We start from the raw sequence: 24,203 nt of genomic DNA, 5'->3' as shown, positions 1-24,203 counted from the left end.
CGGCCAGTGAAAATACAGAGCCCATTATCTTGTCACCCTCCTGTGGTTTTTTCACACCTCAAGTGCTGAGTCAGCATATTTTTCTGTCAGCTTATGTAACTTTAAAGTGGTTTGTCTTATGTTTCTTATTGTCACATCTTCAGTTTCTCTAAATCAACCTAAAAAAACCTCTGTGCAGCCCATACCTCCAGGACCTTACGCGACCCCTCAGAACTACGGCGCCCCCTTCACCCCTGCCCCTCCGAGCGCCTTGCACATGGGAGGGGCCAACTACAGTCAGATGCCGCCCGGATCCTTCATATCAGGTCAGTGTCTGAAGCTACGTTGTTTTCGCTAATGTCCAAGAAATCAAGACTTTCCCCCTTTTGTACAAAGGCTGAGCCATAAAAAAATGGGTTTTAAGCCAACACACCTTTAATCTGAAGAGCTGCCACAAGCACCTTTAAATATGCACATTTGTGTGTGTGTGTGTGTGTAAAAATGTTTTACCTTACTATGAGTGTGTGTGCCCTGTGAATCTGCGCACAGAGAGGCGAGTGCGTTACCATCAGCAATTATAAATATCAAAGGTATTAAGCCATCCGTAATTATAGGATTCAAGTTAATTTACACAAGAATACCAGTTTGTTTGATCGGTTTGATACTTGGCGAGCTGGCACCATAAGACAGATTTATGATTCTTGGGAGATGTGTTTTTTGCAATCTCACCGTAGCTGCCTCTGGCGCTGATTTGTAGCTCCACAGAGAATTAAAGAAGTTGATTGTCGTAGCGCCGCAACAACAGTAGATTTAATACTTTACTAAGGTCGTGTTGTACATTCATGGGCGTCGCAGGCATTAATCGAGGGTGGGACAAGCCTCCACCCCCCACACATGCACACGAGGGCACAACTAACGTTAGCTAGTCATTGATTCCCGGACTGCTAGAAGCTGAGTTCAGCGACGCCGGCTGAGTTAGGGTCATCACGGAAAGCCTTGAGCAAAGAGAGCGGAGTAGGCAGGAAGAAGGGGAAGCCTGACAGGACATTAAGATGGAAAATAAGACTAAAAGAGAAGGAAGGAAAGACGGGGATGAAATGAAGAGGTAAAGAAGGAACAAGTGAAGTAAGAGGGGAAGTGAAAAGGCATGATATGAAGGAGGTAAAAAGCTAGGGGGGAGCTACAGTTATTATCATTAAATCTTTTAAATTCTGTGCCACCATTATATTAGTTGATACAACTGGGTGCCTGGTAATTTTACCCCATTCAATCATTGTTGGTGATCACATTCATTTCAATATTTCTTGAGATTTTGGGGTTCTGTGTGTTGGTTTTAATTTATTTGCTATTGAATGATGAAATCTTGGCAAATGTGTATTTTTAGCCAAAATGCATATATCAGTGCCCCGTGTTGTCCAGATGCTCACACACACCACTCACTGTTGCAGAACATCAGACCCTGATATCGTTATGGTGATCTGCGTGTGGGCTTGAAGTTTGTAAGGGGAAAACTGCATTAAAAAAATGGTATCACGAAGTCTGACATGTGCAGGCATTTACCGGGCAAGGAGGGTCTAATGAAAGATGGGGTTGCATTATGGGAATCATGTGTACGATCCGATCATAGACCTAGTTTTCATGGGGGATGCAGGGGACATGTCAGTATTTTGAATACGTGTATTTGCCACCATCACCTTCATAGCTGGCACCTGAATTTTGTGTTCTACTTTATGAAAATAAAGACGTGCGAACCAGAAGCTGATGCACAAAATGTACAAATCAGTGCATAAAAATTCACCAGAAGTGTGTGACGCTCAGATTTTCCAGGTGGAGGACCAACAGATACCCCCCCACCACCACCAACACTTTGTGCAGATTTGCATATATAAATGTCTCTCCTTTATCACAACCTTATGGTCTGCCTAAGACTGACAACTGAAAACAATCATCAGAAATCTGTATGAGAAAACCCAAGCAGACCAATCTCAGTAACCACAGTTCTTTGAGGGAGTGCACATCCAGCAGAGCTGCAGAGCCTCCACGACACCCCGAGAAGAGAAAAGCACAAATCCAGCTTTGGAGAAATGATTACTTGGCAACTTGCACCGATGATGGGCAAAAGCCGTCCAAAATGTTTCTTCTATTTAAAGAAAGGAATTCCATCTTTATATGGTTATGTCGTTATGGAAAAATATTTAGCAAAGAAAATAAAGAAAAAATGTCCAGGCTTCATCAAAATTTCTGACTCTGGGAATTTCGGAAGAAAAAAATGCACTCTAGTACAGTTTTGTTTAACTCTTACGTTTCAGTATAATCCTTAAAAATGTGGGCTAAAGAACTAGCTGATTAAACACTTTGAATAGACACTTTATCTTCCCCGGGCAGCTTAAGTTCAAAATCCAGAAAAGCGTCCATGTTGGAAAAAAATATCCGCAGCAGAGCTTCTGATGTGGCTGCCAGATAGACACCTGAAATAGACATTACCAAAATCAAACACAAACGTGCTGCGCTGCTATATTAAGGCATTTTCATCTCTTAACATGCACAGCCTCAGACCTCAATACTCAGCTCAGCAGTACATTGTGCAACAATAAAGCACAGTCTGGAGCGATATCAAACCTGTCTGAGGAGTGTTTTCCTTTTCAAGCATGTTTATTTTCTCTTTTGAAGTCCTGTTGTGGCACTCATTACCTTTCGAGTTTAAAGCTTTACAATTAAAATCATAAAAAAAGAGAATCTGTTCTCTTTTGGCCTCCTGTCCAACTCCCTTCGCCTGCAGTCTGTCAGAGCGCTGCACTGGCAGTTTGTGAATTTATTTTCTCATAATTAGTTTGGTAACAGCATATGCTCACCAGACACACTCTCCGCTCTGCATGTGTATTCGTGTTCAGGGATGTTTAGATAGCAGAGATGTGGCAGAGATAACTGGTAAAACCTGATATTCCCCAATAGCTTTGCAGTAAAAACCACAACACCCAGCTCTCTCAGTGCTGCGCCTGCCTCTCACTCGGTGTATCTTGATTTATGTAATTGTAGACTGAGACATCTGTCAAAGGCATTGCATTTTAGGGAGCCAGGGCCTATCTCTGAAAATGTCATTATGCTCAGCCTGTCTGAATCTGACCATGCCAAGAAAACATTCGGACTTTGTACCAAGGTATTTTGAGAGGGACTGAAACCACAGAGGGAGTTTGGTTGTGTAAACGTCGTGTTGTGACTTGTGAACCGGCGGTGGGCTGGGCCCTGGCGCTGGCTGTTCAGAAATAGTCGCGCACGATTTGTGTTAACTCTGTGGCTTTTTTTTTTTTTTTGCGGGGGCTTCGCAGCGAGCAGCTGAGCTGAGCACAGGCAGAGCTGAGTGCAGTCTCAACATCCTAAACTCTGGTGGGGCACAAAGCAAGCAACAAATGAAGCCACATTTACAGTCTTGATTGGGGTCACGCTGGTCCCTGACCTTTTTAGACTCAGCTAAGGAGGGGAAAAAAAGTGAGCAGGAGAACTGGACGGAGTTAAAACAACACAATTCTCCTGATTTTGTGACCTCCTAGATTCCCTCCATTAATAGTCCTTCTCCTGAGGGAAGCTCCTTCACTCGAGTACACAAAACATATCCAGAAATATGCACCATCTGCCATGGCACTACTACATCTACATACTTTAGCTGCTCTGTGAACTCTTCTACACAGTGTAATGACATGCCAAATGCTCCGGTGAAGAATTATTTTGTGCTGTCATACAAATGGCATACCTCAGCATTTGCTCAATACTTTGAATTGTATTTTGGAAAACCTGTTTCAGCCATCAGTACTGCTCTGAGGAAGCTGCTCATCTGCACTAAAAGGAGTCCATTTTTCTATAGACAAAACCTCATCTTTCAGGGGTGTAGAGATTAGGTAGATTGCCCTTCAAGTGGAGCACACTTGTTCAAGCCCTCATGACTGCAAGCACCTGCCCTGCTGAAGTGTCCTTGAGCAGGACAACTGAACCCCTGCCAGCTCCAGTAACTCCCCTCCCAACCCCTGACCTCCCAGCAGAGGAGGGAGGCAAACTAAAAGAGAATTCCCTACGGGGACCAGTAAAGTGTCACATTATCCTGCTCCCCTCTTCGAGTCTCCACTACAGTCTGCCGCTTGTCTGCCCCCACAGAAGCCGCCGCCGCTGCTGGGGCCACCGGGGGAGCTGCATGGGGCGCCGCTGGAGGGCCAGCCGCTGCTTGCCAGAAGACCAAGGAGCACGATGTGGTGCAGCGGCAGCGAGTGGTGGACCTCTGGAAAGACGGCAAGTCAGAGGGGGCAATTGGGCAGGAACTGAGGATGCCCAAGTCCACGGTGCACAGCATCATTGTCAAGTACCGGCTCAGCAACACGGTGGAGAACCTGCCCCGCAATGGGCGACCCAAGAAACCCTGAGGGGAGGAGGTTCCACACTGAGGGATAAGAAGAGAGGACATCCTGGAATGTAAAAAAACTGAAAAAGAAACCATAAAAGCTGAAAAAGGAGGGACAAAACCTGAATGAATGAGGAGAAGGTCCAAAAAGGACCCGAGGACAGAGCACTTTGATGCTGCTGGAATGTATGGAATATAAAGGGAGAAGTAAAGCTCATGGTAGAAAGAGGACGAGAGGCGAAACTGAAAGGACATGAAAAGAGAAAAGAAATGGCGGCACTTTGATCCAAGAAAACAAGCAATCAGCTGCAGGGAGAAAGAGGAGCAGAGGGGTCCAGAATAAGAGGGGAGAGGTGAAAAGCTGGCCCTGAGATCGAGCACTAATGATGTGTGGGGGTGGGGGGGACGACATGCGTGGAACTAATAAATCCTAGAGTAAAGAGAAAAGGTGCTACTGAAAACAAGACCAAAAATCTGACTTTGAGGAGAAAGATGTCTGGACAAAGAGGAGAGAGGGGGGAAAAAACGATAGTATGTTAATGCAATCACAGATTTCAGATATGAAGGCCAAAATGGAGAGAAATGCAACAAAGAAGGATTTTTTTATTTTTTATAGCTCTTCAGACTTCTTTTTCTCCCGTTGTGGCGAGAAAGGTTTCCCCCCGGATCAATTCTTCATCCGCCGGCTGGCTGAACAAGTCTGTCCCCTCGCTCTGACCCTGCACTCCCTCATTCCTCCACCACAGTCCTCCACTCCTCTGTCTCTCTTTCTCAGTCTGTCTCTCTCTCTCGCACACACACACACACACACACATATATGTATATATGGACCTCACACACAACCTGGAAACCTGCAAAGAACCTCATTTGTCTGCTGAGTACAGGCAGATGAAATCCAAGCTCAAAATAGAAAGGGACAAATTGGACTGAGATTGTCCTGCAAAAAAAGAAAAGGAGGAAAAAAAGCAAGTTTTCTAAGTACAAAACACATTCCCATGGACTCTTTTGCCCTGGCATTCCTGAGTCCAACCAAGCATAGAAAAAAGAACCATGAATTTAAAAAAAAAAAAACCTTAGACGTTGCCTTTGTCCAACAATCAGTAGCAATATTGCTCTGACTCAACCTGATGGACTGGCATTGAGAAATGTACTGTATTACAAAGGATATTAACTATTGCACCTTTCTTGTGAGCTCACTTAAGGGGGAATATCACTCCATTTCCTGTTTTTAAGCCTCATCGCGGCCGAAATCAGTATTTATGAGCGGCTCTTCCCTAAAGCTAAAGACTGTAATCTGTCACCGAAATAAAAACGGAGACTGACTTTGAAGCCCGAGGAGACATTTTTGTTCCTGAAACTTCTTTATTGTGACAGCGTGATGAATTCCACGCTGGAAAATGTCCCCTGCTCCCTGAGAAAATAAAACACTCTGGACTGTGTCATCGTTTTTCCAGCTCGGTGCGTGTGTGCAGTAGAGCTGTACATCAGTGTGACATCCCAGACTAAAGATCAGGACAAACTCGTCTGTCTTGTTTCTGGAAGGAGGAGAGGTGAACAGTTACAGCCCAATCTTTTCTACAACATATGAGTATTTTTAAGCTAAAAGTGAGTGGTATTTCCCGTTAAGCTTGGAGCACATCAAGACCAGAACAAGTCTGGCAGCAGTGTGGCCTGCAATGAGAAATATACTGTATGTGCCTGAAAGTGTTTCTCTGTTCGTGTGTGCACCATGTTTAAAACATTTCAATACTGTTGGAATGATGCTTGAATTTATTCACTAATTCAGAAACAACAATATTCCTATTCCACAAAATAATAAGCTCAGCTGTTTCATTTTGTCTGTGTTCAGACAGAATTTTGCCTAAATGCATCAGTCTTAAACGTAAAGCTGCACTAATCAGTATTTGTATGTTAAAAATGATTATGTGTAATGTGAAAGGAGTCTCTCATTGTGACAAACCTGTAGAGAATTACACAGTTCCTCTTCACAGAATGTTTTAACATCTTTCAGCTCATTGTTTTGGTTTTGTGGGCCGTGAGTTGACTGCTTTGGTTCAGCCTCACTGCTCTGTTCAACATCGTTTTCAGCTGCAGGCAGCTGTTTTGGGTGAAAATGCTCTGATGAACCCTTTGTGTGCTACCTGAGCACCAAACAAAGTTAACAACTAGCTGGTGAAGACTGCACGGCATTTAGCAGTTAGCCAATAACTCCTTTGGGAGTTGGTGGAGACCGAAACAGGAGAAAATGCAGGAGGAGAATATTTCACTTGTACTGATAAGGTGGACGGAAACATGGCTCCAAATGAATGCTAGTGTTGCTCTGTGTCTGCTGGATGCGGAAAGATGCTAACACATTAGCCACATCAATTTCACAAGGTGACTTGATGCACTGTTGCGCTGCCCCAAGGTCCCCAAAAAAATCAATTGATCAGGACAAGGAATCTGACCATTCATGCCAACTTTCAATACTTCCATTTCACTTTTCGATTGATATTCAAAGAGTAAAGAGGTGTAACACAAGCCTTAAAAGAAATGGAACACATGCATGCATGCTCACAGAGGAACACAGACATGCATGCAAATTACTCCTGAAACAGCGAAAACCTTGACTGAGGACTTCTAATTTCTTGCAGCACTTGGATTTATGAAGCTCTTTTCAAGCCTCAGTTGGACAGACTGTTCATTCTAAAATCAAGCCTGTGCCTTTTTAGTTTCGGAATAGTTGTCAGTTCAGACACAGAAGGTTGTTGCTGATGAAAGGTTCTGGCTTAGATACACTCACGCAAAGCTTTTCAGCAAGCAAAAATGCTTCGTTTCCTGCCAAGATGGCAGCACTCACTTCTATCAGATAGTAGGCAGGACCTACAGGGGAGAGACACAGGCTGTCATGTCAGCCAGGAATGTTTTTTATTGCCTTTCTGGACTTGAGATGCTCCATCCAGTGCAGCCCCAGAGTTTTGGGCCTACTAGATGCATAAATCGGTTTAAGTTTTGGGAATTCATAGAGATACGTCCAGGTGTGGACTGTTGGAGTTGTCATATTTTTGCTGTAACTGCAATTATCACTGCCAGCCTAATTTGAGACGAGAAAATGTCTGTCAACAGTGTCACGGCTTCTGTAGAGAGAGTGAGGGTGATGAGGAAAGAGAGGAGGGTGGACAGAGGTGAAGTATTGCAGAGTGAATTTGGCAGCAGGGTGAAATGTACGATGTTGGACGTCGCAGAGGGAATCTCTTATCTGGCGCGATACAAGTGCCTCATTGAATTCCTCCTCCTGTTTTATCTTCACAGAGGCCAATGTCAATATCCAAACTTATTGTCCTCAAGAGGGCGCTACGCCCCTGGATACTGGTGGTTAGAAAGTGTGCTTTTACACTATAGCAACACACCTTTAAAAGCTCTTCTGCCAGAAATACCAAATTATCAAGTCCCACTGGTTTGCATCCTGTTATTTCCTCCGAATTTTTCATATGTCGTCAGCCAATTTGAGTCCAGCGCAGGAGTGGCAGACTCCGCCACTAACGGTGAAAACTACTAACCAGAGAGGTAACTAGTGAATGTGAATACACTGAGATAGATTATTACTGCCATAAATAGTATCAAAAGAGAGCGGTTTTGATTTCATGAAAATCTTGAGGATTATAACTGAAAAATATAAATCGGCTTTTTTTTTCCTTTCAGTAAATGCGTGACATGAATGCATAAGGATCTTTTAAGTTCCTGTTTTTGAACAAGTGATATACCATCCATCCATTTTCTGTACCGCTTATCCGTCAGGGGTGGCGGGGGGGTCTGGAGCCTCTCCCAGCTGACTGGGCGAGAGGCGGGCTTCACCCCGGACTGGTCGCCAGTCAGTCACAGGGCTGACACACAAAGACAGACCCAGTGATATACTGAGCAGAAAATTTTGCATTTGAAACACATGCATCAAAAGGCATGTGAGCGCTCTGTAGTGGACAGAGTATATGGTGATAACACTGTTTCCAAGATACCTCAAACGCGTCTTTTCTGTATTGCAGTTTCTTGTTGTCCTATCAGCCTTTGGTGTCAGTCAGAGAACTTTTTTTCCACCTCTCTTTTTTTTAGCTTTCTTCTCTCTTTTTTATCTCCATGCACCCATAATTCCTCTTGCTCTTTCACCCAGTCTTTACCTCGATTTGTTTTGCTTCCTATCAGATTTTGTCTAACCCCCACCACCACCACCACAGACACTCTCTCTCTCTCTCACACACACACACACACTTAGCAACTCTGTCTTCCTTCTTTCTCTCCATCCCCTCTGTTGGCCTCCACTGGCGAAATGCCCTAAGTTTTCCCATAAGTGGTCCCCCCTCTCTGATTCTAGACACACACACACACACACACACACACACACACACACACACACACACACACACACACCTTTTCAGCTCAATACACTCCTTATCACATCTTTGATCTGCACGGGGGTGTTATCGCAGTTTATCTTTCCCCATGGCGCGAATGAGAGGAGCGCACTGTTAGTCTATTCCTGGCGTTGTTTTGAAAGGAGCACTAAACTCGCCGTTCCACTCCCCGAGCAGATTCGTGATAGCGCACAAATGTGGGAAGCACAGATCCCTTTGCTGGCCAGCTGTGCAGTCGTGTAGAAAGATGTTCGTTTTCATGCATGTGTGCGTTAGTGTGTCTGTGACCTCATTTGTGTGTGTGTGTGTGCGTGTGTGTTTTCCCTCATTGCCGGCCTCACTTTCTCCAGGTTAACTGTTGTTATTCTGGTGTTTCATCACTATTGTAAACACAATACTGTATATGTAATATGTTATATTGATGTACTGTATTATGCAAGTTCGCTCATTAAAAAGATTATCAGCGTATTATCAGGAAGTCCGGATGCAGTTTGTGTGTTACTTGACATATTGAGAACTAAATATGATATCATGTTTGTGTAGAGGAAAAACAAAAAGAAATGACGCCATTTTTCACTTAAATTTGAAAGAGTTTACGTCTCCCGGTCACCCGTAAAGGCTCCACTGCCAAAGACTCTTACTTTGATTTGTCAAAGAGAACAGACTGATGAAATGTATTTGGTTATTTTATGCAAAAATCAACCCAGAATTTTAAAAGGAGAAGGTTGGGATAAACACAGCACAATGGTGATCTTACATTTTTTGAACATCCATCCTAGCCGGACGTCAGCTTATTGAATCTGCTCTTTGTGCTTTATCAGAGTTGACTGATGTTGAAAAGTAGTCTTGAAAAGGCGTTTTGTAATTGCACGCTGGCGTCCGAATGAGCGTCTCATCAAGGCTTTTGTGTTTTCAGAACAAAGACAAGTTTCTGATCTCTGTTTCGCTCTCGCCTCCCCGCAGTGCTGAACGGGCCTCCCATGTCTGTGAAGAAGGAGCGGGAAGCAGAGCTGCTAGCCAACCGGCGGGAGCAGCGCAGCGGAGAGGTCATCTGTATCGACGACTAGACTACACACACACACACACACACATGCACGCACACACAGAGAAACCCATCTGCTGCAAAGATACCTTCAATTGCTCTCCAAGACGTTTTCTAAAACTTTACTCTGCTGACTGGTACTCCCCAAAAAACTACAACTGCACGAACATACAGCACAGTATAGCACACGCACATGTGCCCTTACTGTCCACGCGCGCGCACACACACACACACACACACACACACACACAAACACACACCTTTGCAGTACACACAGTCCGTATTGTCTAACTTCTTGTGACCTTTTCTTGTCTGCCTCAAACCATTATACTCCTCATAAGTGGCATCTTCATACAGGCCTCCTCCTCCTCTTGGGATGCTTCTAACCTCATTCACACACGCAAACACACACACACACACACACACACACACTCCCACACACAACGCTCAACGCACCTCAATCCTTGAAACCTTTAGGTCTCCCAACAGATCATGTAACCTTCCTCCTCCTCGCCTGGTCTTTAAACTCAACAGGAAGCTGCATGTGAAAATCATTTCTGCCGCCGCACTCCAACCCCTGAAGCATGCTCTAATCACAATAATGCTGTCTCGTGGAAGAGATAAAAAAAAATGGTGTCAAGCTGTGCCTAAGGTCGTTTTAATACTGTTTCTAACTCCCCCAGAGAGGTTAAACCTCTTGATTTCTCAGTCCGAGCAGCTCCAAGCACAGCTCCAGCTTTTGTTTTTGTTTGGCCTTTTTTGTTTTACTTTTTGTCAAAGGTACACGTTCAGACAAACACAGGCAGCAAAGGTATGATATGATAATTGTATTCAGGACTTGTTCGACCACATTAAGTATTTGCCACCATCCCGCTCCCTTGGCTCTAGTTATGTACAGAGTTTTGAGGTATTTTGGGGGGTTTATTCCAGAAAAGGCCTCGCAACGACGCTGTTTTTCAGAAACCTCCTATGAATGTTTATAACCTTTCATAAGCAAGTCAGTGTTATTAAAACCTATCCATCACCCTGAACACTCCTCCCGATGCCCCCTCTCCTCCCTTCCTCTCTCTCAATCAATTCTATTTTTTTTTCCAAGTTTCTATTTCTTTCCACAAAATCCTGTGATATACTTTGCATATTTAAACAGCTCATTCGTGTTCTCTTGTGTTTCTACTCTGGCGATTATGAGTATTGTTGTCGTCGATATTGCTGTCGTTCTCGCTGTTGCTATTTGAGAAAGAGCTTCTACCAAAAGAGACATTTTTTTGTAACTATGATTAAAAAACAAAACAAACCATACAGTATGTGCGACACACAATGCACCTCTTTGCCATGTTTGTCCTATAATTACAAGAGAACACAAACGAAGAAGTTAAGCTAACTTCAGAGGTAGATATATTACAAGAAAACTTTCTTTTTTTTTAATTTTTGCTTATGTTTTAGATTTGGGGCTTGCAAATGACATATGCATATATAGAAAAAGGCCATATGTAACCCTAAATGCTTCTCTGAGCAAAAAGAAAATGTATACTATCTAACCCCAGTAAAAATACTTATTATTATTATTATTATCTGGAAAATCAGAGGCTGGAAATCCATTTTATATACCGCACTGAAAAAACAAAAAAATGCCTTAATAAACATCGCTGAACAAATGTAAAGTCATCAAAGTTAATAAAGGACCTGATGTCAACCTGTAAATCTTAGTCCGATTCTGATTTAAGTTAAAAATAAAAATGATAGCTGCTGTAGGATTTAATTATCCCGTAATTATCCCAGACATTTTGCACCAATCTTCCCAGGAAAAATCGTCCATTTTATGAATTGCTTTCATACGAAGATTTTGCAACCCCTGAAGAAAAACTAAAATGTGTCAAAAAACAAGCACTTAGTTCTTCTTTTTTCCACTTTTGCTTTGTCCTCTCTCCAGACTTTTTTTTTCTTTTTTTGGGGGGTGGGGGTTAATTTCTGGATATCTTGTGTCACTGTGTATGTAGTGGTGCCAATCAAATGATGAGTGCCAGTGATGACGCATCTCCCTTTTTTTTCTTTCTTTATTATTTTTGTTTGTAATAAAACTGAATGAAATGAAAAGAACAAAAAGCACGTGTGGATTTTTTTTGAGACGGTGCACGGACATTCATGGTTCCCAGCTGATGAATCCTGTTGACTTTGTTGATCCCCTGACTTTCTCTGTAGCGCCACCATGAGGGTTTTGAGTGAAATGTCTCAGCAACATTTGGATTGGATTGCACTGAAGTTTCCTGGAGGATAAATTTAATAACTTTGGTGATATTTTTTTATTGGACACTTCACTAATGTAAAGACAAAACTTAAGAGGTGTGAATGGTGTCAAAGGCTACACTGCGTATATTACAACTTAATATGAAAAGTTGATCAGGTTTTCAGCTTCAAATCGAAATGATTTAAAAGCCTGTAGAATGAGATGCATGGCTTCTTAGCTTTTGTCGATAAAGAAATTAAAAGGAACCCCTTGACTGAACACATGGCGTCAGTCTGCTCTGACGACTGTGGATGCTTCGTCAAAGCGCGGTGGATGTCGATGTGGGAGGCTGCGAGAGCGATGGAGTGATTCAGTCTCTCCTCTTCACAGGCCTTCATCAGACTTTCCTCTGTCTCCCACACACAAACAGCAACCTTGAAGAGCAGATGGTTAGTGATTCATGATGACTAAAGGTGAGGAGTCATCCTGTTCTGTTATTCAGAACAGATTGATGCCATACAGTTCACTGTTTACTGTTATCTCAGCTTTATGATTCCTGCTGGACTCCCATTAAATGCACACTGACAGGCTCATTATAGATAACATACTGGCTGTCTGGGCTGGCTGCTTCTCTGCACTGTACATCCATCTTACATTCATGTTTCTGGCATAAACTTAAGTTTTGTTGTGGAGACAGGCAAGCAGTTAGTTTCTTACTTCAGGTCACTGCCAAGCTTATTGAGATGTCAAAATAAAGGAAAGGAATGTAACAAGTACAATTAACACTAACGTCATATTTTTGGAATAGAGTCAAGGCCAAAGTCACATTTATCCCAATAATAATTTGATTAATAAAATTATTATTAGTACAAGACATTTCCTGTTTGTCAAGATTAATTACAGTGGTGGTTCTTAAATCCCCAACGTAAATCTGCAGGGTTACTGGATGAATAAAACTGTGTTCCTTTGAACAACTTTTGTATGCATGTTTTTTTTCTTCTTCTTGGCTAAACACTGGTTGCTTTCATTTCTTTAGAGAATCTAAAATTCCTTCAAATGCAACAATTTGAGAGGGGAAAAATTAATAACTTGATTAATTTGTTTAAATTTACAGTCAGAGTTTTCAGTATGAGTATGAGTATCAGTATTAGGGTTGTTATTATGACAGTGTTTAATAGCTTGAATATTATTATTATTATTAAGCCATAAAAAAATTATAACATATTATTTCTACGGATGATTCCAACAATCATTGTCCCCTGACAAAAAAGAAATTCAAGCTTAGTCTTGAGTCTTTGTGTCTGTCCAATTTTAACTCACCTCTTCATGATATTTTGGTCTCCGCCAACTCCTGAGGGGCGTATCTGACTCTTTAGCTGCTAAATGCTCCAGTGTGTTCACTATTTTGCCATTTGGTGCTGAGAAGGTAGTGTACAATTGGTTTAGCACAGCTTTTTTTTCTTTCTGAAAACAGCTGCCTGCCATGGCTGGAAACGATGCTAATGAGAGCCGTGACAGTGAACCAAGAGAGAAATTTTATTACATTTTATTGACTTACTTTTTGACACTTTCTGCTCGTCTTTATTTTTGGAAACACATAAGTTGTTTTCGAGCTTTTTCCATTCAACTTATCTGAAGGAATAACTTGGACAGGAACAAAAACAACCACAACAAAAACTTTATTCAACATTATGCTGAGTGAGTTGAGAAATAATCGCATTGCATACATCATCGTTTTACAAAGAACTTCTTCAGAAGACTTCACGAGATTTTCCGAGGTGGTAATAAACTTTGACATTTCAAAAAATAGGAATTGGGGCAGGGAAGTGTGTAAAATTCTGTGTGTGTGTGTGTGTGTGTGTGATGAAAAACATGCCCCTTGTCCCTCCACACACACACACATACACAGACACACACACACAAAGACCTTCAGCTATGTGGTTCAGGTTCAGATTCAGGAAGTGAAAATTTAGATGGCTGCTCATGTGTATATGCAAAGGACGCTAGGGATTTAGAGTGTGTGTGTGTGTGTGTGTGCGCGTGCGGTCTAATCGGTGCTGACAGGGAAATATGAGGTGCACGGGGGTGGTGGCAGTGGCGGTGGTGGTGGGGATGACTGAGCCACAGAAGGGAAGAGGAAAACGATGAGGAAATCAAACAGGATCTAATGTCTACACTTTTCAAATTCTGACATTTTTTCCATTCGAAAACATGAACGTTTGGCTCCAATTAAAAACTACATTTGCTGCAGTAAAGTGCTGAGGAGAAACCAATGTGGTCCGTCCACAAAAACTACTTATAAACAAGAGTGGGAGTGCTGAACCCACTGCTAGAAATACACGCTGTTTGTATTGTAGCAGGGAATATTACAGAAAGCAACAGCAGCAGCAGCGTATGAGAGAACGCAAGGAGTTTCATTTCTAAAAAAGAGCTAAAAAATAAAGAAGCGACAGTCTTACAATGTGACTGAGAAACACATGAGAGCAACAGTCATGAGCTTAGTGTGGCAGTCTTTCTTAAATCAGAAAACAAAACTTTCTAGTTATGGTCTGCAAGGTTATCGAGTTGTGTATTTAACCCAGATCTGCTCCACTGACAATAAACAGCAGAGTGATTTCTCAGACTCGTGGGTGCAAGGGGCGGATTATTTCGGAGTTGTGCTTCACTTGAGACAGACTTTTTATTTCTGATTTTGAGAAACTGATTCAAATCGAGGAAGGGCAACAAACAACATACAAAATACGAATTATTTTAGTGAGACGAACACTGTGGCTCAATTCGCCATTTTGGTCCAACAACAGTTTGATGAACTGACATGAAACTTTGGTATGAACATTCCTCATCCTCTGTTCCCCAGAGGATGAACCATAATGACCTTTTCTAGCACCATCATCTCCCGTCAAAATTTTAATTTCTCCACTGACTCCAAAAACTAACAACATTCCCATCAGCCGCAGTTTAACTCTGTGTTTAGTGCCAAATAGCAAACTGTTAGCACGCTAACACGCTAACATAAGATGGTGAACATGGCAAATATTGTACCTGCCGATCAGATCAGCATGTTAACATTGTCTCTTGTGAGCATGTCAGCATGCTGACGATAGCACTTCGCTCAAAGCACCACCGTAGGCTCTCCTGGCAAGTGAATGTTTTGTGTGAGGCTTATATTAAGACTATTCTTATATATAATATAAAGACTTTTCATTATGATTGTCGTCAGAATCAGAAAATCAAGGATACTATAGCTCTGGACATATGAGGGCCTCTCCCAGTGCTATTTCAATATTGACTCTCAATGCTGATGGTTTACAAGACAGCTCGGAAGTGATGGCTACTGTGTCATCAAACAGATAACGAAGGCAGGAAAGTTGAAGCTACACGCTTTACTTGAAGCTACACGCTTTACTTATTTATAACTTGCAGCGACTCTCCAAAAATAAAGCTGTTACTACACTATAACAATGCCTCGCAATCAAATTCACATCAATGTTATTTAAAATGTTCCCCCTTCTTCTTTGCCAGCTCATGACTTGATATGCAAATATATATACATAAAAATGTGAAGTATATACAAAGTATTTAAAGGCAGGAATTTCACACTCAGACACATGTTGCATTGTAATGATCATAAAATCAGTATCAAAAAGAATTGGTTCATTAGATTTCACAAACACACACATACACTGCATTGTATAAAATATCACTGACAACTCATGTAGGCTGTTTATAGTGTCGAGATCTGACGCTTGCAGACGTGCTCGTAGCTTCTTTGAGGCACCGGTGATATAAAAGTGAAAGGTGCATGCACAGCTTTACTTTCAGTCTAATAAAGAGAGTGTAAGCACAATTTATTACATGATATGAAGGCTAAGATGAACATCCGAGTATTTTTTTTCTTTTTATATGAAGCCCTTTATCTACAGAACAGCTTCCATCACATCTGTTGTCTCGGCACACATTCATCGAGGAATTTTGTCCACTTTGGGTCTTGGTTTTAATCCAAAAGTCTGTGTTTCACGTTCCAAAACGTTACCGCTGTCCAGAGGAAAAAATTCCACAACAACTTCCACAAATGTCAGGTTTGTCTTTCAAATTAACGTCTTTGGGAAGAGGCCACGGCACACAATGTGATGCCCACGATGCTTACAAATGTTTTACCACGTAGAGAAAAAAAAGTATCTCATCCACACAAAGTAATTGTTGTTCTCAGATGAGATTAAGTCAAAAATTTCCAAGCTTCAGTTGACTTTAAAGATGCTGAAGATGTGTGGCGAGGCTGAACGATTGCCCACAGTGTGGAGTTTGAAGGACGAGCCCGTGATGGCCTGCAGCTCTGTGCCTTTGTCCAGTCGCAGCAGGCCGGACACTTGGCAAGGCTTCAGGAAGTGGAAAGGGTGGGGCCCGGCGGAGGGGGTGGTCCCGTAACCCTCCATGCACTGCAGCTTCTGAGGACTCAGGCCGCTGGTCACCACATCCAGCTTCACATACTGAGACTGCTGCTCGTTGAACAACACCTGAGGAGACAGAGAGGACGGTTTAAATCTAATCAAGGTGGGTTAGCAGAGACACCAGGAGATCCTGTTTCCTCTCAGCTATCCATTTGAAAACTAACCAGACCTGCTCAGGATTTCCAAAGTCTTCGTATAGTAATTCTTTCTCTCTCTCTCTCTCTCTCTCTCTTTTTTTTTTGTCTAGATTTTGTCCAGACCTCTTGTCAGTTTGACAAGACCAATGTCTGGCTACATGAGATTAGCCAAAACCTGATAGTCATCAGTCCAAAAACATGATACATACCAGTACAAGTATGACTGATGTTTGTTCAAAATAAAGGTTGTGGTTTATAAAGCTGCACTAGGTGAGAAAGCTGTAAATATGAAGGTTTCTTCACCACTTCAGGAAGTAAGGAGGCCAAACGTAAAAGCAAAGTCAAAGCACAGAAAAGAAAGAAACTTGTTTGAATTGTTTAATGTCAGTGAGTTTCGATACTGATGACAAAACTCTGCTTCCTTCAATTGAGGAATATAAAAATATTTTTACACGTGATAACAATGGTCACATTTTGAAACAGCGTTTGTTTTTAACATCAGCAAGGACTTCCTATATGAAATGCAGTCTTGGTAAACAAAATGTCAATTTCAAAATGGACAAAACATCAACTCATTTGCAGAATCCAACTTTTATACACACAGTATAATGCCATTAATTTGCAGCATAAATATATAGCATTGAAGCAGAGAGTCCAATATTCTTTCTACTTTTAGCTCTGTTTTGGTCTCCACCAACTCCTCTGGGAAATACAGTGCGGATGGCTCTTTAGCTCCACTGCGTTCGTCTACTAATTGCTAACTATTAGCCGGTTTGGTGCAGGCCAGGAAGCATACATAAAATTTTACTGAGCTTTTTTTGGTTAAAAATGTTTGCTCTGTAGAGCTGAGGGAGAGAAGTGGTGATAATAATAATATTATTGTGATAATATACACATATTCCTTTAAATATTGATTAGTTCAGCTTTTAAGTGGAGATCAGACCTGAAGCTGTCATGTGGGGAAGGTTAAGATGACAAATGAGATGTTTGAGACAGTTTGCAGTCTCCAAAACCCAGTGCAAACTCACCTGGCAGAACAGGAAGTAGACGCCCGCTTTCTCCACAGTGAAGGTGCCTTGTTCCTTGTTGTACCTCACTGCCTTACTCATATTCAATGTCCTCTCTTCCCAGCCCTTTATCACACCACCCTCTCCCACTGACACACACACACACACACGGAAACATGCAAATATCCAAGATTAATCGTCTCACAGACAAAAGTTTCACAGATTATCCTCTATCCGTCATATTTTTATGACTCTTACCTTGCTGAAAGGAGAGTCTGGTTACTGGTGGAAAGTAAAAGAGAAAGAAAAGGGAAAGTCAATTAAGATTTTATGAGTGCAATCGTATAGGGGTGTATGATTGAAACCACTTCAGCAGATGCTACACGAGACGGCTATAAGGGATCTGCCAAGCCACTTACTCTCAAAATGAGACGCCGCTTTCTTTCCGTTTCCATTCCTCCCTCTCACCGTCCTCTCTTCGGAAAGGCAAGGAGAGAGAGAATATGAGTTTGAATGGCAGAGGAAATACGCCTGTGGTTTCTTGATAAAACAATCATTCCCATCTGTATCTGTCTAATAACATAGTGTGTTAATTTGCAGCCGTTTAGATTCGACCTGGCTCGTTTTAACGCAGTTAGCAGATGGACAAAGGATTTCCTTTCATGTGCTTCAATATATTTCCTCAAACTGTTATTTTCAGTCAGAAGTGTGTGCCTCTTTTTTTCCTGTGGGGCCTAATCTTAGTGCCAGCTGGTCGCAGTCATCTAGAAAATACAGAATACAGGGAAAGAAGAGGAGAGAGATGGAGTGAAAGAGGATGGAGAGAAGTGTGTGTGTGTGGGGGGGGGAGTTACAGGAAAAGACAAGATGGACAGGAGGGAAGTGAGTGAGAAAGCATTAAATGTAGCCTGGGAGACACAGCTAAGACCACTAAATAAGAGAAATGAAGTGCCGGAAAAGAGAGTCAAAAAGGTCTTTGGCTGCTCTGTGACCCAAAAGAGCCGATTAAGAACAGAGTGAAGCAACAGCTACAGGGCCTGCATGGATAAATACAATAAATAAAACACAACACTAAAAGGCCAGAGCTCCAGAAAGCCTGCTCTTGTTACTCTCTAACGGCTTATTTTAGCTTTGCAATCTGGCCTACGGGGAGGCATTTCAAACACAGATACAACTCTAATACTGTAGGAACTGTGAAATATGTACTTTATGTTTTGAGACAGAGCGGCCAAACACCGGGCCCCCACCATCATGCAGGAATATTAAGTCCCTGCTAAAATAACTCACAGGTGGGTGACCCTGTAGATTTAGGATTTTCTATGGGCGAGCGTAAAGCCCTCAGGCTGGCCAGAGTTTCCTGACTTAAACTGTCAGTCATCGGCAGAGAACATAACAGCAGTGTCCCGCTGAAACGTTGCACCGCCGTGGTCAACTTTCCGCAAACTGGAAAAAAACTGTTTGGGCCTTTTATTTCCATTGATAGTCATGTATTTCTGAACACGGTTTAATGTGTTTTGGAAGACGAAGTCAGATATCAGTTACTACAGAAAAGAAAGCTAACATTTGCAGAATATCAATATAGATGTTTTGGAAAGGTACACAGCTGTCTAAAGGAATCCTTTTGTCAAATTTGGATATTCACCCGTCCACAGAAATCCACCATGAAAGTGTCTACGGGTTCACTCTCGGACAAAATGTGAACAATCAAGCAAATCCCGTGACGGTGACGCAAGCAGAGGCTATAAATACTGCAATGATAGGTCATCAAATGTCACCGCTTTCACAACAAATCATAGCTGTGTCAGTCGTGTGCTCAGAGGGGGAAAAGAAAAAAAAAATCAATTTCTTTGCCCAAAAGCGTGCAACAAGGCCTCGCTCTCGCGCCAGCTGGTTTTCTGGGCTTCGAGGCTGTTTTGGTCAGACCTGTAATTTCTGAAACAGTCATCCAGCTGCCTACTTTTTCCTGTGTCAACTTTTAGCAGCGGGTAGTGCCTGCGGCCCGCTAGACCTGACCAAAGTGGCATGTGGGCCAAGACTGGCCAGCGTTTGTGTTAAATGTTCTTCCCAAAAAAACACCAGAGTGCAGTGAGTGAGTATTGTGTCTGTGGTGATTTGGGGAGGGGGAGGAGGCTAAAAAGCACAAAACATCTATATGTTGGTGGTGCTGAAGTCAAGGAAAATGCAGCTGTGAAGGAAGTCTGATTTTCAGTACCATCTCTCTTCACTCGCTGCCCCACCAGTAGCTCTCTCTTCTCCAGAATGAGCTGAACGATGGCCTTCCTCTGTGTATTGACCTGTTGAGAGAGAAAAAAGACACACCATTAGTAAATATTAATAAGCCTTTGATGGCTTTTTTCTGGCACTGATCCCATGCAGCCACAGCCACAGCCTCTTCCAGCTCTAGACATCCACATAAACAGGCTCATCTCTTCCAGTATTCTACCACTGCTGCCATGCTAGCTTCAGAATAGGTCCACCACTTCCTCAGAGACTGGTTGCGACACCTAATGCATGTTTTTAGTGCTTTGCATTCCTCACATGTCTTTACTCCCTTACTGAGAAAGAAATGAATTTTGTCAAGCCAGCAAAGTTTTAAACCCTTGGCTGGGGGCCCACTGAATGACCAAAGGAGGCCTATATGAAGTAAGAGGAGAAGAGGCTCGGGGAAAGTATGTTTAAATTTACTGCTACTGTGGAAATGGAGGCAGCAAGTTGCTCTCTGCTCTCCAGACGTTCTACTCACTGGCTCTCATCAGGAGTTGGCCAACGGTCAAATGGACAGAACGGGGCCCCTTGGGAAAGGCTCCAGCATCAACACTCCACGTGTCCAATTTTGGGGTGATTGTGTGTTTGTGTGTGTGTGTGTGTGTGTGCGCGCGCATGCAGGCCTGTCAGCATGATACACAGCCAACCTGTCCCCCTGATCTCAAATCCAGCGCAACCTGGTTTTGTAAATACTGTGAACTTGAAACCAGAAGAATTTCCATCAGCTCCCTTTGGCTGCTTTTGGAGAAATAATTTGCCTTGTGATGCAACTTCAGGCTGGAGTCTAACATTTGATGCAAGTGCAAAAGTTTCTAACCTGCATTTTAGCACGAGACTGCAGAGGATTTATCACTGTTCTCTGCAAAAAATGAACTCCTGCTGAAACGATGAGAAGTAGCATGTGCAATAACAATAAGGCTGTTTCACGCCTCGAGCCTCTCTGCAGTCAGTTGGGTATGAAGTGCTCACATGCCAAATAGCTGAGGCTTTCCAGTAAATTGAGATAAAACTGGAGCACAACTGGCACCAGAGTAATTAAACATGGCGGGGGGAGCAGAGAAGGGGGGGGGGTGGGTTGGATACAAAAATAACTCCGCAAACTCTGCACGAGTTGACTGCGCTTATTGGTAAGCAATAAAAGTGCCAAGCAGAGAAATGGTGCAATAGAAATGAGTACGTGCAGGGTTGGGGGGGTTCGGGGGGGGGTGTTGCATTTTTCCATATACCCCCCGCGACGATTCCCAGTAACCGCAGCCACAAAAGAAGTTACATAAGAAACACTTGAAGGTCTGCGATAGTTGCAGGCGAGTAAATATTATTGTTGGTATAAATGTGCATGCTATTCAATGAGGCAGGCTTGATTGATTTTTTTAAGTACGCTACAAACCTGCTCCAGGCGGTCCTGCAGGATCTTGAAGGATTGCGACAGGTCCCGCGTCTGTCGCCAAGTCCACGCCGTAAAGAGCGCGCTGCATGCGGCCAGAGACAGAGCCACCAGGGCCAGAGAAGCCCAGACGACCCGCAGCTTGCGCACTCGCCTCCTCTGCAGAATCCGATGCATATTGGTGCAGACTGCACTGCTACTGACCGCCGCAGATCATCCGAAATCCCCGCTTCAACTCCATTCCAGCAGGGCATGAAGTCCTTTCAAATGCATTTCTGTCCAAATGTCCATTTTGGTAAGAAAGACGCGCGTGTCGACAGTCTACAACCACTGCTTTTCTTAGACGCGCGGATCTCTCTGTTTAATTTTCAGTTTATCTGACAGATGAGGAGGTTTAAAGCAACAAAACATCCGATCCTTCCTCAGCACAGTTCAAAGCCACCATCCTCATTGTGTGCGGGCCGTCTCCAAATATAAGAAAACTGTGCAACTTGCGCACATCAACTGTTGCATCCTTCTCCTTGTGATTCGTTGACTCAGCTCTCTTGTCTTCCCTTTAAACAGCGAGCTGGGGGGTCACTCTATTAGACAGGCAGACTGAGCACACATGAGCGCGAATTCACACATACACACACACACACGCACACGCACAAACTGAGAGACTTGGAGGTGAACTTTCCGTGCGTCCTCAACGAGCTCTGATGTTGCGATACCAGCGTGCATCCGCCGTAAAACCCGACGAGGTGAGCCCAGGAAAAAAAACCGTACGAGGCGCACCGTAGCTTGCTCTGCTTCTCAAATCACTTTCATCAGCTTGCATGTCTTGAAAATATGTGCCATTCACGCGTGTAACAGTTCCATTTGTAACCACACGGTGGCTGTAGTGCATAGGTAACGATACAGCAGACTGCCCTGCCGGGGATCATGTGCTGACTGTACCGTCAACGGGTGAGCAAAGGGTCGATTTTGATCCCTTTGGCCAGTTTCTTCATCTAACATCTAAACAAAATCCCACAAACGTACTGTGGTGTGGTCATTATTCATCCTGGAACAGTCATGTGTGATCCTTTCTGACAGGTTGGCTGTCAATGAGCTGTGAACAATTTCCTCTTGTCACGCTGTTTTATCTGAATGCTTTTTAGAGAGATTATTTCCAACCCTCGAGACCGCCTGGATTCAACCTGTGACTCCTCGTGTGGGTTCCTGACCCCAAACTGGGTGGCATTGCTCTGAGATCCCACTGCTTTTCTTTTAAAATGAAGCAGGGGTGTAACAAATGCTTCCCGGGTCCTGGTGCATATTTTTTGCCTTTTTCTAAGTCTGTTTACTTCTGCTGTAAAATCAGGCATTTTAATATGGTTGTCTACGGGGATCAGCTTGGCTTTGGAGCCAGCCTCAAGCAGCCATTTGAGGAACATCTGTGTTGACCTCACTTTTCAGTGCTGGAGCTTATCGCTTGGTTTATTTCTGTGTTTTCTTGCAGGTGTCCTCATGTGTGCGCATGAGAAAGTGGTAAAATGAGGATCCACATTTTGAGACAATTGCTCCATGGCACAGTTGTGGGTGAAAAAACTCCACAGGGTACCTTTAAGTCGTTCAAAGATGTGATTAATCCTGAAATTCCCACATGGCTTATGGTTCCATATTTTCATGATAACTCCCATGATCCCTTGTTTCTTACTCACCTCACTGCTTTTGTTTTGATGAAGAGACCGCTAGTGGCAGACACTGTGCATTAAACCAATTAACGTGGACAAATTCACTCACTGACCGAAGAATCCTATTCACACAACACTTTATTTAACTAGTCGTCTGACAAGTTTAGAGTAAACAGTAAAACAGTAAAAGGTTTGTGTGACAACAGGAAGCCTAAAATACTTTTATGAAACCAACATTTGACTCTCATGCAAGTTCTAAAAGTGACAGGATCAGGATTTCTGGTACAGCAAATGACACTTCACCATGAAGGTGAAGTTATGGCATCAAACATTTCACTGTTTATAGGAAAACCCTATGAATCCATTTTTGGTGATTCTGATGTTCCAACTGAGAAATTTCATGCTCTTTTGGGGTTTGAAGGAATTTATTTGATCTTAAAAAGCCCTTTAAAAAGATGAGTGGATGAAGTCTAATAAAATGCATGGTGTTCCCGAAAAGTTTACTTTTTTGGATTCACAAGGTTTTCCGTGAGCATCTTTATTTTCCGCCATTTCAGAGATAGAAATCAGACACGTGAACACATTAAAATTTATGCCTCCGCTGGCAGAAATCATCCATGACTGCACGTAGCATTTTGCTGAACACACCGTATTGACGTGTATCACCAAGTGAATAATATACTGGGCCCTCTTGACAACTAAACCACACTGTGGAAATGAGCCCAATACATCAACATGGCTGTCTCGTCCACTTACTTTGACCGTGTAGTAATTACATCCTGCATGCTATAAACATTTCAGACATTTAACTATCTTTTCTTGTCTTTTATATGCAAAGTTGCTCTTCGACATCTGATTTATTGCAACAATTTGTCAGAAAGCATGGGGTGAACTTTGATGTGAACTTTTGGTTTGAGATATCCATGCTGGGAACTGGGCAACAAGATGAACAATTTATAGTTCTGGGTCTGGCATTCTGATGGGAAGTTGCAGACAAGCGAGAATATAAATAACTCATCGTGTCACTTTGGACTCTATATTGATTTTTTGGGGCTCATGTGCTCTAATAACACAGTGACTGGACATTAATGGTACTTTTCCGAGATGATGAAGTCAGTAGATTTTGCACATTGAAGGAGACCTGCATGAATATTTCACAACCCAATGATGAAAACAAAATGCACATTCTTTACTCAATTATTTTGCAAGCAAAGTATGAAAAAAAAAGCAAATTGCAAAAGCTACAAAGGAGGGTCAGTGGTTCTTACTTGTTTAGACTAAGAGAAA

At 42.7% G+C, this 24,203-nt stretch overlaps 2 protein-coding genes across 4 annotated transcripts in view; one reads left to right on the top strand and one right to left on the bottom strand.

Moving 5' to 3' along the window:
- Nucleotides 1-11,896, top strand: part of chd3 (chromodomain helicase DNA binding protein 3) — a 37,166-nt gene extending 25,270 nt beyond the window's left edge. For 2 of the 3 annotated variants that reach the window (XM_046380412.1, XM_046380411.1), the window contains exons 39-40: nt 179-305; nt 4,126-9,220. In XM_046380412.1, the coding sequence (XP_046236368.1) occupies nt 179-305; nt 4,126-4,388 (390 nt within the window). In that variant the 3' untranslated portion in view covers nt 4,389-9,220. Of the gene's footprint in view, nt 1-178; nt 306-4,125; nt 9,221-9,714 lie in introns of those variants that run through there. The other variant, XM_046380413.1, reaches the window with a different exon arrangement.
- Nucleotides 11,897-13,679: 1,783 nt separating this feature from the next.
- On the bottom strand, nt 13,680-22,072 carry tnfsf12 (TNF superfamily member 12). Its single transcript, XM_046381417.1, has 6 exons — nt 21,262-22,072; nt 19,822-19,903; nt 18,029-18,085; nt 17,868-17,891; nt 17,631-17,758; nt 13,680-16,531 (listed from the first exon to the last, which is right to left on the bottom strand). Exons 1-6 carry the CDS (start codon nt 21,433-21,435, stop codon nt 16,256-16,258), a joined length of 741 nt encoding a protein of 246 aa, XP_046237373.1. The 5' UTR covers nt 21,436-22,072; the 3' UTR covers nt 13,680-16,255.
- Nucleotides 22,073-24,203: the final 2,131 nt, after the last annotated feature.

Source organism: Scatophagus argus, chromosome 23, assembly GCF_020382885.2.
Source record: "Scatophagus argus isolate fScaArg1 chromosome 23, fScaArg1.pri, whole genome shotgun sequence".
Lineage (NCBI taxonomy): Eukaryota > Metazoa > Chordata > Actinopteri > Scatophagidae > Scatophagus > Scatophagus argus.
Note: the sequence above shows the minus strand (reverse complement) of the source record. Positions and strands in the feature narration are given on the sequence as shown.

Coding starts and splice junctions, on each gene's coding strand:
- tnfsf12 (XM_046381417.1), bottom strand. CDS start 21,435: ATGCATCGGATTCTGCAGAGGAGGCGAGTGCGCAAGCTGCGGGTCGTC. Junction 19,904..21,261: donor TGCAGGACCGCCTGGAGCAG/GTTTGTAGCGTA, acceptor CTCTCTCAACAG/GTCAATACACAGAGGAAGGC. Junction 17,759..17,867: donor CAGACTCTCCTTTCAGCAAG/GTAAGAGTCATA, acceptor TGTGTGTGTCAG/TGGGAGAGGGTGGTGTGATA.